Genomic DNA, 12,047 nt, shown 5'->3' on the forward strand with positions numbered 1-12,047 from the left:
GAGCACTTGGAGCAATGCGAAGCTGCTACTCCAAGTCGGCCTTATTCCCCCAAAGGGAACATCCTTAACCCAGAGCTGAGCTGGGACTTAGTCCTTTGTAAATGGCAGCTACAGGTCTGGCTGTGCGGGTCCAGGAGGGGCCGTGGGTAGGTGCATATGCATGGGGGTTTCTGTGCTTGGAAGAGTGCCCCAGACGCAGCCACTGGCCAGTGGGTATACTGGGGTAGAGCTGCCTGGGGGACGGTGGTCTGAGCAGACTTCCCTCTCAGCCTCATCCTTGAGTAACTGAAGTGGCGTGGAAGGGCTGGAAGGGAGCTGCGGGAGCCAAATCCAGCCTTTGGGCCTCCGCCCCTGCCCAGCTGGGGCCTGGGTGCATTTGTGTCTCCGGATCTGTCTCTGGCAGGCATGAGACTGGAAGCTCCCCATGGGCAGGGGCTGTGCCTCCCGCTTCTCCCACTGTCCCTGGGCTTGGTCCCCCGAAAGGGCTCGGGATGGCAAGTGACAGGCCCTCCCTGCCCTGGGCCAGCTATTCCTGGCTCTCCGTCCTTGGTGGCATTTGCCTGGACCCCCCTTCATTAGGCCCTGGGCCCCACTCTGTCCTGACCTCCTCTCGTCCCTGCGCTTCGCTCAGCGTGCCCACAGTCTCCCCGGCTGACTGGCACACCCTCTCTCCCTCTCTCCCGGGAAGGGGCATCATCACCCCTGTTGGAGGAGCCAAGGGTGTGCGGACGGCCCCACTACAGTGCGTCTCACTGGCCGAGGGCCACACCAAGCCCATCCTCTGCCTGGACGCCACCGACGAACTGCTTTTCACAGGGTCCAAAGGTGGGTGGAACCTTGAGGGGGCAGGTTGTGTTAGGGTCTCCCACCATCTCGGCTCCTCTGCAAAAGGGGCCCATGAAGGTGAGAACACAGAGCCTCCAGGAGTGGAGGACATGGGGGTCTGCTTGCTCCCACCCCTCGTCTCGTGCCTCTCGCCTTCCCTCCTAACCTGACCCTGGGGTTCCATCCAGCACTTCCTTCCAAACCTCCCTCAGCAACCCCGAGGAGCCCCTCAGATGCCCCTGCTGTGTTTGCTCATCCCGTCCCCCCAAAGCCACTCCTTCCCCCGACAACCACCCCAGCACCTGCCTCTAAATCATCTGTATGACCCCAGCTGCTGTACTCCACAAAGTCATGGTTTCTTTAATCACAACAATGTCCAACATTTTCTTCCAGCTGCATGAACTATTTTGTGGTAATCCTGCACACTGGAAATCCAGCATCTGTATCCACAGTGGGAGGGGGGCATAATTGTCAATCCAGGTGTGACAGATCAAGTCCAAGTTCTTTCTGTAAGATTTACTTGCCACTTGTTCATTTGTTTTGTTAGCTATTAGCATGTATAAGACAGGCACTGAGGTTCTAAGAATTTATTTTAGCACAGGACATCTTGGCAAGGCTCCCAAAACTCTGGTGTTAGTAGAAAGTTTGCTTGAGAAATCCTGGTCTAAAATCCGACCTGTTACACTCCTGGGTTTCTTACATGCACTGTGCATGAGCACATGTGTGCGTGTTTTTCTCTTCTTTGGGCCTGGAGTTCCTCCCTCTGGATCCCTCTTGACCTGCCTCCCCCCAGCCTTGGCAGCCCCTGTCTGGGGGGCAGTCTGCATTACCTGGCCTCTTGGTGGCTGGTGTCACTCCCTCCGCATGGCTCCCGGGTCCCCGTCTCTTGCAGACCGCAGCTGTAAGATGTGGAACTTAGTGACGGGGCAGGAGATTGCGGCTCTAAAGGGCCACCCCAACAACGTGGTCTCCATCAAGTACTGCAGCCACTCGGGGCTTGTGTTCTCTGTGTCCACCTCCTACATCAAGGTGTGGGACATCCGGGACTCTGCCAAGTGCATCAGGACCCTCACGTAAGTATGCGCCCACCTGGCACACTCAGGCGGGCTGGAGCATGCTTGGCCAGGTGCAAATGCTTCCCTGCCCGTGGGACCCCCCCCGCCAGCACAGCACGGCCTAGCTATGTATGTGGGTGCAGAGGCCCTTAGAGGCCTGTGGACTTGGCCTGATTTGGAGGGACCAGGTGAGATCCTCTGGGTCAGGGGACAGTGTCTGGAGCAGCAGTTTTGGTGAGCCTTGGGGCTGTTCCATTAGCCTGCCTGGCCCCTGCCTTCACCCCCATCCCCCAGGCTCTGCCCTTGAAGTCTGAGGGATATTGCCCTGTGAGTCTGAAAGAGGAGCTGGGGAAAAAGGGTGAGATCTGCAGGCAGCATCAGCTCCAAAGCCATGTTGCCACCTGTCTGCAGAGATGAGCCACTCAGATACAGTCCTGGTCCCTGACCCTGACGGTCTAAGGGAACCAGGTCACATGGGAAACAGAACCAAGATGAGGGCCCTGCAAAGTGAGATCATTCCTTGGTAGAAGTCATACTTCAAGCTTGTGAGGTTTACATTATGAGCTACAACCTGCGATTTAATGTGATTTGTAAAAAGGAGGCGAACAGAATGGGTATGATCACCTCCTTGTACAGATGAGGAAACTGAGACTAAGAGAGGTTAGTGATTTCCACAAGACCTAGGCTCAAACCATAGGCTCCTCGTGGCTTAGTCTGACAGTTCTCCCAAGCAGACTCATGGATCAGGTCCAGGGACTTGACCTTGGCTTGGGATAGAGTGAGCTCTCCCCTTGGTTGCTCCCTCATCAGTCCAGAAACTTCCAGGGGAAGCAGCTTCTCTCTCTCAGTCAGGGAAGGCTTCTCCGGCTGGCCAGAGTGAGGTTGTACTGGTTTCCTGACCTGAGTGTATGGACTGTTCTGACCTCTGTCCTCGCCTCCCTTCCTTGTGGGCAGGTCTTCGGGCCAGGTGATCTCAGGCGATGCCTGTGCGGCTGCATCCACCCGTGCCATCACCAGTGCCCAGGGAGAACACCAGATCAACCAGATCGCCCTCAGCCCCTCGGGCACCATGCTGTACGCCGCCTCGGGCAACGCTGTCCGCATCTGGGAGCTCAGCAGGTGATGAGAGTTCCGGAAGGGGGAGGAGCTAGGGGAGGGTTCCCAGGTCTGAGCCTGGGATGACCCACCCCAGGGATGAGCAGGACCTCAGCTGCTCCCCTGTGCCCTCAGACTGCTGGGCCTGTTCCCCTTCTCCTGAGACCCCTGGGCTGTGCCCATTTGTTCCCAGGCAGACCCCCTCCCCAACCCAGGCCCCTCTCCATGTGCAGGTTCCAGCCCGTCGGCAAGCTGACTGGCCACATTGGCCCCGTGATGTGCCTCACGGTCACCCAGACCTCCAGCCAACACGACCTCGTGGTGACCGGCTCCAAGGACCACTATGTTAAGGTACCCACAGCCGCCCTCAGCGCCGAGGCCTCACTGGGGCCCGTTCTTGATGTTTCCTCTTTGCTCTCACCTACCTCTTTTCTCTTTGTCTTGTGAGTACTCATGAAAAATAGACTCCAAGACAGAAAGGAAGGTGTGTGCAGAAAGTCATAGATTGGAGCACAATTTTTAAATGGTGAAAAATTATGAAAAACTCAAAGCAACCTAAAATGCCTCAGGGTCAAATAGCTGTCAAGCAGAGTATGGAGAATCCACTGCATGGAATGTGATGCAATTATTAAACTGTTAAATTTGGAAACAAAGCATAAAACATAAAAGCCACCTAAATTGTATTTTCTCTGTGATGATGCCATTGAAAAATGTATGTACATGGTCAGAAACTGGAGAGTAGCATAAAAAGGGGGAAAGAGGAAGTGGTGGGATTTTTTCTTTTATTTAAAGCACAAGTACTGTTATTCAAAAAAGTAATGTTATTAAACAAAAAAAAGAATTGTAAAGGGAGGTTCACACCCCCAATCCCATCTTTCTGCATAGCAGCTGTATGTTTAGTGGGGGGTGGGGGACTCCAAGAAATCAGTTGATTCACCCCCAGCCTCCCCCCTGCCACAGTAGGAAGGGTCAACACTTCAGCCCTCCGAGTTCCCAGTCCTTTGGAAGAAGCAGCACCACCCTCCCGGCATCCTCTGCTGGGGGCCCCCCACCCCCACCCCCAGGGTCACGGCCACCATGCTGGGCCAGGCCCCTGGGTCTACAGCCTTTGGGCAGAGGCAGTAGGGCTGGGTCCTGAGTGGACAGCTGGCCCTGGCTCACCCCTGCCTCCTTCTGGAGCTCTCTACCTGTTGGGGCTCTCCCTACCTGTCTGTCCTCCCTGCAGATGTTTGAGCTGGGCGAGAGTGTGACGGGCACCGTTGGCCCCACTCACAACTTTGAGCCCCCCCACTATGATGGCATCGAGTGTCTTGCCATCCAGGGAGACATCCTGTTCAGTGGCTCCCGAGATAACGGCATCAAGAAGTGGGACCTGGAGCAGCAGGAGCTCATCCAGGTGGGAGTGGCATAAGGGGAGGCGGTGGGCTGGTTTCCTCTGGCTCTGTTTCCTCAGGGACCCTGGGTCTTGGGCCTTCTGACACCAGGGCAGAATTGTTTCTAGAGCTGTCCAAGCTGCCTGTGCTCCACCCTCTTCCCTTTGTCTCCACCTTCCCCGGCCTTGCTTGCAGCCCCTTCTGACTCCACCATCTCCACCTTATGCAGCCTGCTCTCAGGAAGCTTCTGCTCTCTGTTCCTGGGTTACAGTGAAGCTAAGTCAGTTGCATTTGCATTTTAATTTGATCCTTCTGACCATGGAATAATCTTGGGCTCAAACCTGGGAGAGGGAGCAGAAGGGCCTCTCTCTGGGGCCTCTGAAATCCCCAGCAAAGGAGGGAGCTAGATACTCAGCAGGCCAAGCCGAAGGCCCGCCTGGCCTGGATCCTGATGCCTGCCTGCAGGCACCCCAGAAGACAGGAGGGAATGTGGGAGCAGCCCTCGGCCATGGGCAAGAGGAACGAGTGTGCCCCAAGGGCCCCAGGACAGCCCTTCCTGCTGGTTCCTGTCCCTGCTTCTCCCTCCTCATGACCTCCCCTAGCCCTCACTCGCCCTGCTCCTCCCGCAGCAAATCCCCAATGCACACAAGGACTGGGTGTGCGCCCTGGCCTTTGTCCCCGGCCGCCCCATGCTGCTGAGCGCCTGCCGGGCAGGCGTCATCAAAGTCTGGAATGTGGACAACTTCACACCCATCGGTGAGATCAAGGGCCACGACAGCCCCATCAACGCCATCTGCACCAATACCAAGCACATCTTCACAGCCTCCAGGTGGGTGTGGGCAGAGAGGCCTGCCCTTGCTGCCTGCCCTCTTCCTGGTGTGGGCAGGGGAGGCTGGGGTGCTCGGGGGCCTGGCAGCTGTCCCCGCAGGCTTGCTACCCTGAGCAGCTACCCCACCCGTGGCCGCTGTGCTAGGCAGGGGATCAGGAAGGCACTGGGTCCCAGGCCAGGACATCCCTACTCTCCAAGCCCTTCCGGCGCCACACAGCCCCTCCCTCGCCCCGGCCGCCTTTGCCCTGTCCAGGTATCTCTTGGACCCTGGAGCGGCCCCTAGACCATGCCCCCTCCAGCCCCAGCTCTGGTCCCCCTGGCAGCCAGGCCCCCTGTCCCATGGGAGTGCTACTTGGGTGGGTTTTTTCTTAGTCCTCGTTCCGACCATGTCCCTTCTCTCCCTCTCCACCCCTCCCGTCTCCTTCCGCCTCTCCTCTCTGTCTCTCCCGCCTCTCCCCACCGCAGTGACTGCCGGGTAAAGTTGTGGAATTACGTCCCTGGACTCACCCCCTGCCTTCCACGCCGAGTCCTGGCCATAAAGGGCCGCGCCACTACCCTGCCCTGACCCCCACCCCCGCCCCCTTCTCCTCTCTCATTCTCCCCCTTTCCTTTTCCCTGTCTTTCTCCACTTCGATCTGAACTGCTTCTTAACGGTATGAGATTATTTTACTCCTCCTCCCTACTCTCCCTCACGTCTGCCTGGCCCAGAGACACTGCCCTTCCCTCCCTCCTCTTCCCAGCATGAACCCTGGGACAGACCCCTAGGAGAGGGGCGCCAGGGAGCAGGAAGCCACGGGGGGCGCAGTCAAGCCTGGAAAAACGAAACAACCACCAAAAAGAGAACCCATGACAGTGATCCGGTCAGGGCCTTCGGGACCCCACGCCTCTCCCTCCACCTGGCACCCCTTCACCCCTCCAGCCCACCCCCCCCAAGCAATGCTGGTCCCCCTGCCCCAGCCTCAAGTGGGGAGTTTGGGGAATCTGGCCCTTCTTTACCTCTGGGGGCAGCCAGCCGGGCACACTTCAAGAGCTGACCAGGCCCCTCTCTGTCCCCCACCCCAGCGACCTGACGGTGAAGTTCTGGAGTGCACGGCGGTTACCTGGTGGCCCACCCTAGGGGTGAGGTCAAAGGGATGCCCCCCGGACCCTCGGCCCCCGGCAGCCTGGATGACACGGAAGGGAAGCTGTGGTCCAGGCCAGACAGGGCCAGCTGCCCTGGGCACAGAGGGTGTGGGCAAGGGAGGTGGCCCCTCTCCCACTCTCCCTCCTTCCCACGGATGCCGTTCCCTCGTTCCCTCCCCTGCCTCTTGGGTGGCATCTTGGCGAGAGAGGTTGGGAAGGAAATTAAGCTGTGAAGCCAAAGGGCATTTTCCCCTCTCATTTCTCCCCAAAAGTCCTGTGGCCTCTCTCCCCGACTGGCCGCCTTTTCTCCTGCTGAGCCGGCCCTGCCTGCCTTGGCCTCTCTGGTGAGCCGGCCACCCTCCCCCCATCTCCCAGCCCCACCTCTGGAGCCACCACCTCTGCCTCTGAGCCCAAAACAGATAGTCCTCAGGTAACCATGGAAACCAGATGCAGGCAGCTGGGCCCTAAATCTGTGGCCACCAATAGCCAGTCCGGTTGGCCCCAGCAATTCCCTGAGGCCCCAAGCTCACTCTTCCGACAGGGCCGAGGTACAGCTGCAGGAAAGATTCCTTTGGGGAGATGGTCAGAAATAATTCAGTTATTTAATTTATTATTTTTATTATTTTTATTTTATTTTTGCTCTTGCCTCCTGGAAACGGACTTGAAGTTTCTTCCCACGTGTTCTTTCCCTCTGCCCCTGGGGACTAAGAAATCCCAAAGGACATCCCCTCCCCGGGCCCTCCAGCGCCGCCTCTGTTTGCTTTGCAGAGGAGGGAAATGCCCCCATTGACTCTTTGCAGCTCTGGCCTGTCCCTGATGTTGCCCCCCAGCCCCACCCCGGGGACCCTTCTAGCGCATCCCCGGCCTCTAGACTGCCTGATGCTTCCATGCCGTCCTCCGTTCCGGGGCCTGGCACCCACGCCGGGCAGCCTTACACCAGCCATGCCCACGGCGCCACATGTGTCTTCTCGCTCTCGGGGTCTCGTGTCTGCCAGCCTCTCTACCCCCCAAGGCAGGGGCCAGGGAGCGTCCCTGCCCAGAGCCCCCGTGTACATCGCATAGGAAGCAGCTTGTTGGACTGTGACGACTAGAAGAGGCCCCATACCACCACCACCACCACCACCACCACCCCCAGTGCACCCACATCGTTCACCACCCACTCCCCAATTGGGACAGGGAGTTTTTAACCAGACATAGCTTCACCAGCTTCTTTCTCTCTGGTTATTCAGGAGACACATTCTCAAGCCTTAAAACTGGCCTGGGGCCAGGGGCCCTCCCTTTAGCAAATTAGTGGTGAAGAGAGAATTGAGTTTCTCCTTTCCCTGGGGCTGACTTACAGAGAGGGTGTTAAATCTGTGTTCATGCGCCCCCTGTTGGGGGAACTCTGCATTTACCGGAACGGAGCTTGGGAGGGCAGGTTTTGCCCCTCAGCCTGTCCACATTTTGCTTTTCCGTTGCTTAACTGGTCTTATGCTTCCTGACCTCAGCCTGGGAGCCAGGAGCCCCAGCTCCGTTAAGAGGACGGGGTGAGTTTTAGACCTTGTGAAGATGGATCTGTATTTCTGTCTTGGTCCTTGGCTCCCCTCCCTCTTTGGCCAGGACGGTTTAAGTCTGCTCTGTGTGGCCTTCATGTGGGAGGGGTCAGGCCCCGGTGCATCAGAGGAAGCCGTCTGAGCTGCGAAAAAGAGAAAACCTGCTGAGGACTGAGGAAGGCTTGTCCTCCTGCCCTCCTGCCCCATACTCTCCGAGGTCCTGCCCTGGAGGCTGAGAAGGCTGTCCTGCTGGCCAGGGGTCCTGCTGGATGTGCTGTTGAAGTCTGGGAGTTGCTTTGCAGCAAGTGCTGGTGTCCTGAAGCTGGGACAAGGCTGCCTTTGGTGACTGGAAATCCCTCTGCCTCCAGCCAGCCCTGGGTGCTGGGAAACTCCCTTTGCCTCTCAGAAGTGACTACGTCTCTCCCCTTTCACTTCCCTCCCCACCTGGACAGAAAGCTTCGCCCTTACTACCTGTAGGAAAGAATCCGTCAACATGACTGCTGACAAATTGTAGAAGCACGTGAGGCTTTGCTCTCCCTCCCCAGCCTGGGGGGACTGAACTGCAACTGCACGAGATGTGATCCTGTGGTCTCCAAGAGGTGCTCACTGTCATTGCCCATTTCTGCTGTTTCTGATGGGTCAGTGACCTCATGGCAAAGCTGGCTCTACTGTCCTGGCAAGTGTCATTGACGTGGAAACTTGAAGTCCTTCAGAAGTGCTGAGCCTGCCATCACTGAGCCGCTCTGAGCTGTACTCTGAGAGTGTTGCACTCTACCCATTCCTTCGGGGGGTCCCAGGTACATGATTAGGTGCAGACCCCAGCTCCACACCTTGCACAAGCATCATGAGTGTTGGAAGCACAAAATGGTTATGAGTGAGCACAATGGTGGGGTTTGCAGCAGGAGGCCTGGGCAGACCTGGCCCTGGAGGCCCCTCCCAGGTTGACTCTGTCCAAAATTAGACTGGGGACACCCGTGCCTGGGGTGTGGTGGGGGGCTACTCTCTCTTGGATCAGCTGGAGGGCTTGGCCTGTGGCTTTTCCTAATACTGGGACTTGTCATCTGCTGCTTACCCCCCTGTACCCATCCTAAGACTTGAGGCTGGTCCCTGCAGGCTGAGCCACTTCTGTATTCTGTGGGCCCAGGAGTGGAGACGTCTAGACCCCATACCCCAAATCTTTAAATGACAAGAGCCTAGGCTGGGCCCCAGGCCTTAAACAGTTTTTTAATTTTTTTAATTGCTCCTAGAGCTTGGACCCAGGGTCCCTGTCTCCTGGGCTGAGCCCTCTGTGAATGCTCTTTAAGCTAACCGGCAAGCTCCTGAGATGGAACACGTCTTCCATCCCCGCTGCCCTCAGGCTCCCTCAGCACAGACCTGTGCCACGGGCCAGTTCTCAGAATTACCCGATCAGTGTTGGCTTTTATTTGCATGACTGACTCCTCCATGGCAGCCTGAATTCTCCACAGTAGCACCTGGAGTTGCCTTTGGAGATTTCCAAGGAAGGAGGGAAGGCCGTGAGGCAGAGGCTGGCACACCCAAGCCTCTGAGGGTCAGGATGCCATCCTCAGCCCTTTGGGAGGGGACAGCTGTGGATCTGGGAGCGGTGCCCCCACCTCCCCACCCTGACCCCAGCTTGGGCCTAGGAAACCCTCCTCCCTCAGATGTCCCGCCTGCGGCCTGGTAGCTTGGGCAGAGGGCAGTTTAAAGCACAAAACCACTGTGGGGAAGACACCGAGTGGCTAGGACGTTCTCATGCCGCCTGCCGTGGTAGAGCCCCAGGCAGGCGGCTGCTGGGAAGCCAGGGAATGTAAAGTCTCTTTGTCCTGTTCTTTCCCATCCACAGAGCCCGCCCCAGCTCTTGGGACATCCCCTGATGAAGTCTGGGCTAGGTGCGGCACAGTCTTCTTGGTTGTTCAGACCCTGCCAGTGCCCCATGTGTTTGCTATTGTGTTGTGGGCACGGCCTGCCCTGCAGGAGCAGTGCTGCCTTCCCACTGCGTGGCCTGAACCTGTGGTGTCTGCCCTTTGCCATCCCAGACAGGAAGCTGCTTGCTGCTCTCTTCCTGTGGCACAGGCGCCTGGTGCAGGCTCAGGAGCCAGGGCTTGGCCAGTGTCCCCCACAGGCCTTCCTGGGCCTGGCCCTCCTCTCCTGGCTCCCAGATCTTTCGATGCCCTTTCACGTGCAAGGACAGACTGCAGGGAAAGTTCTGTTTCTTCCCTGACATCTTTGTTCTGTCCCCGCCCCCCATCCTCAGCATTCAGATGAGCCCTCAACCCACTCCACGCTCTAGTTCTTTGAACCCGTGTCCTGAGGATTTTGCAGGAGTGTGAAGGTGGGGACTACTGCATGAAGGACAGAGGGTCAAAGAAGACCCCTGACGTGAATTGGGCCCCGCCCTGCCCACCAGCTCTTTTCTAGCTATCCCTGCCCACCCCCTGCCCAGGCTGCAGGGTTTTAATGGGCTCCTGCGCTCCTCCACAATGTGACTAGCACAAGGTGTATATATGTTTTGTACCTTTGCTGATGACTGTACATAGTGTATGAAAGTTATTTAAGCCTCATGCTGTATATTTCTGTTCCTAGATCGGATGTGTGTGTTCTAAGAAGTTGTCATAAATAAAACCCGAATGGCCCTTGTATGTGGAGGTGTGGCGCCTGAGGGCTGCTGACCTTTGGCCGGTGGCCCTCGTTGGGGTGGGGGGTGGGTGGTTCTGGGTGAGGCAGGCTGTGGGGCTGGACCCAGCCTGCTGAGAACTTCCTGGATCATGAGTTTGGAGCCTCCTCAAATAGGAAGCAGGGCTTTGAGAGTGTTGAGGTCTCCAGACTCCACATGTTGCCTGCTGGGGCGAGTGCAGCAGCTGGAAGGGAGGGCACTGCCATTTATTGAGCACCTACTGCATTCCAGGCACTGTTTTGGGGATTGTTCAGTGGACCTTCACTGCCCTGTGTGACAGGTGGCAGGGTTCCCATTTTGTGAAGTGAGAGGCGGCTCAGAGAGGAAGGGATTTGCCCAGGACCGCAGCTTGTCAGGACAGAGTCAGGATTGGAACCCAGACCCACCCAGCCACAGCTCCCATTTTCTTTCCCTAGCGTGTGGTGTGCCTTCTCCGGGGCCTGGAAGAGGCTGTGTGGGGTGCATACCAGTTGCATTTCCTTCTCTTGCCCCTCACGAAGAGAATTGTTAATATGGGAAAACAGCTCTCGTTTTTTCTAGAGCAGTGCTCTTCAGTCTTTCAAAATCCATACTGCCTTTTGATAACCATAAATCATACCATCACCTCCAGGAGATTCTGGCCCAAACCCTGGGGATAAAGGCCCCTGAGGGAGAATCCACACCTTCATCACCAGCCAAGACCATTTACCATTTTGTAAAGCTTTACTTTTGGTGTGTTTTTTGTGTGTGTGTTTTTTGTTTTTTCTTTTATTATTAAGACAATAGGTCTCTCTTTGCTCTGTTTTCCAAAGGTAAGACAAGCTGCTTTGTCAAGCTACCAGGTCCCTGCTGCTTATCTAGGCCTAAGGCTGTTGACAGATAATCCAGCCTGTGAGTTCCTGGAGTCTGTGGGAGGCAGACGCCATCATGGGTTGGGAGGAGGGAAGCTTCCAGAGGGAAGTTTCCTCCCTCCCAAGAGGCTTCTGGTCCTCAAGCAGAGGGGTCTTGGAGATGGAGGGGGGCCCCTGAGCCACTGAGGGGGCCACGTTGGCAAAGTTGCCCTCCCCACCCCCACCCCCAACAGGCAGAGCACTCCCTGTCCTGGGAAGCAGGTGGCTTCTTGAGGGCAGTTGTTTTTGGCTGACTGAGTGGGACCCACCCCATGCCACCCGCCCCGCCTGGCCCCTGCCCGGCCCCTGCCCGGTCTCACCCCACCCTTGCTCCCCACAGAGCCACTGCTGCCTGCACTGCAGGAAGTGACAACCGGGCAGGGCCCATACAGGCCGGGAGGGGCTCGCTGGTGAAACCAGAACAGGGCAGAGGAGCTGGTGAACCGGGGCTGGCCCAGGGGCAGAGTCCAGCGCTGGTGCCCCTTCCCGCTCCCCCGCTCCCTTTCCCCGGAGGATTTGCGGCAAAGGTGGTTTTTACAAGCATGGGTCACTGGGTGTCTTAAGGAGGCTCAGACACTCAGAATGAGGGCCCCTAGGGAGCAGGGGTTAGCAGGACGCCTGGGTTAGGGACACTGATTTTTATGGATGTGGAGTGTGGCTGTTTTACAGATTA

The 12,047-nt window shown here is 57.3% G+C and overlaps 1 protein-coding gene across 4 annotated transcripts in view; it reads left to right on the forward strand.

Moving 5' to 3' along the window:
• The window catches only part of KIF21B (kinesin family member 21B), a 48,280-nt gene extending 37,810 nt beyond the window's left edge, over positions 1–10,470 (forward strand). For 2 of the 4 annotated variants that reach the window (XR_005215126.1, XR_005215127.1), the window contains 8 exons: positions 689–825; positions 1,718–1,898; positions 2,835–2,999; positions 3,209–3,326; positions 4,201–4,371; positions 4,978–5,177; positions 5,643–5,830; positions 6,240–10,470. Coding sequence is in view for 2 of the 4 variants with exons in the window: in XM_037825068.1 (XP_037680996.1) it covers positions 689–825; positions 1,718–1,898; positions 2,835–2,999; positions 3,209–3,326; positions 4,201–4,371; positions 4,978–5,177; positions 6,240–6,294 (1,027 nt within the window). In the remaining 2 variants the exon portion in view is untranslated. The remainder of the gene's footprint in view (positions 1–688; positions 826–1,717; positions 1,899–2,834; positions 3,000–3,208; positions 3,327–4,200; positions 4,372–4,977; positions 5,178–5,642; positions 5,831–6,239) is intronic. The other 2 variants (XM_037825068.1, XM_037825069.1) reach the window with 1 other exon arrangement.
• The last annotated feature ends 1,577 nt before the right edge of the window (positions 10,471–12,047 follow it).

The sequence above is a fragment of the Choloepus didactylus genome, chromosome 2, assembly GCF_015220235.1.
Source record: "Choloepus didactylus isolate mChoDid1 chromosome 2, mChoDid1.pri, whole genome shotgun sequence".
Lineage (NCBI taxonomy): Eukaryota > Metazoa > Chordata > Mammalia > Pilosa > Megalonychidae > Choloepus > Choloepus didactylus.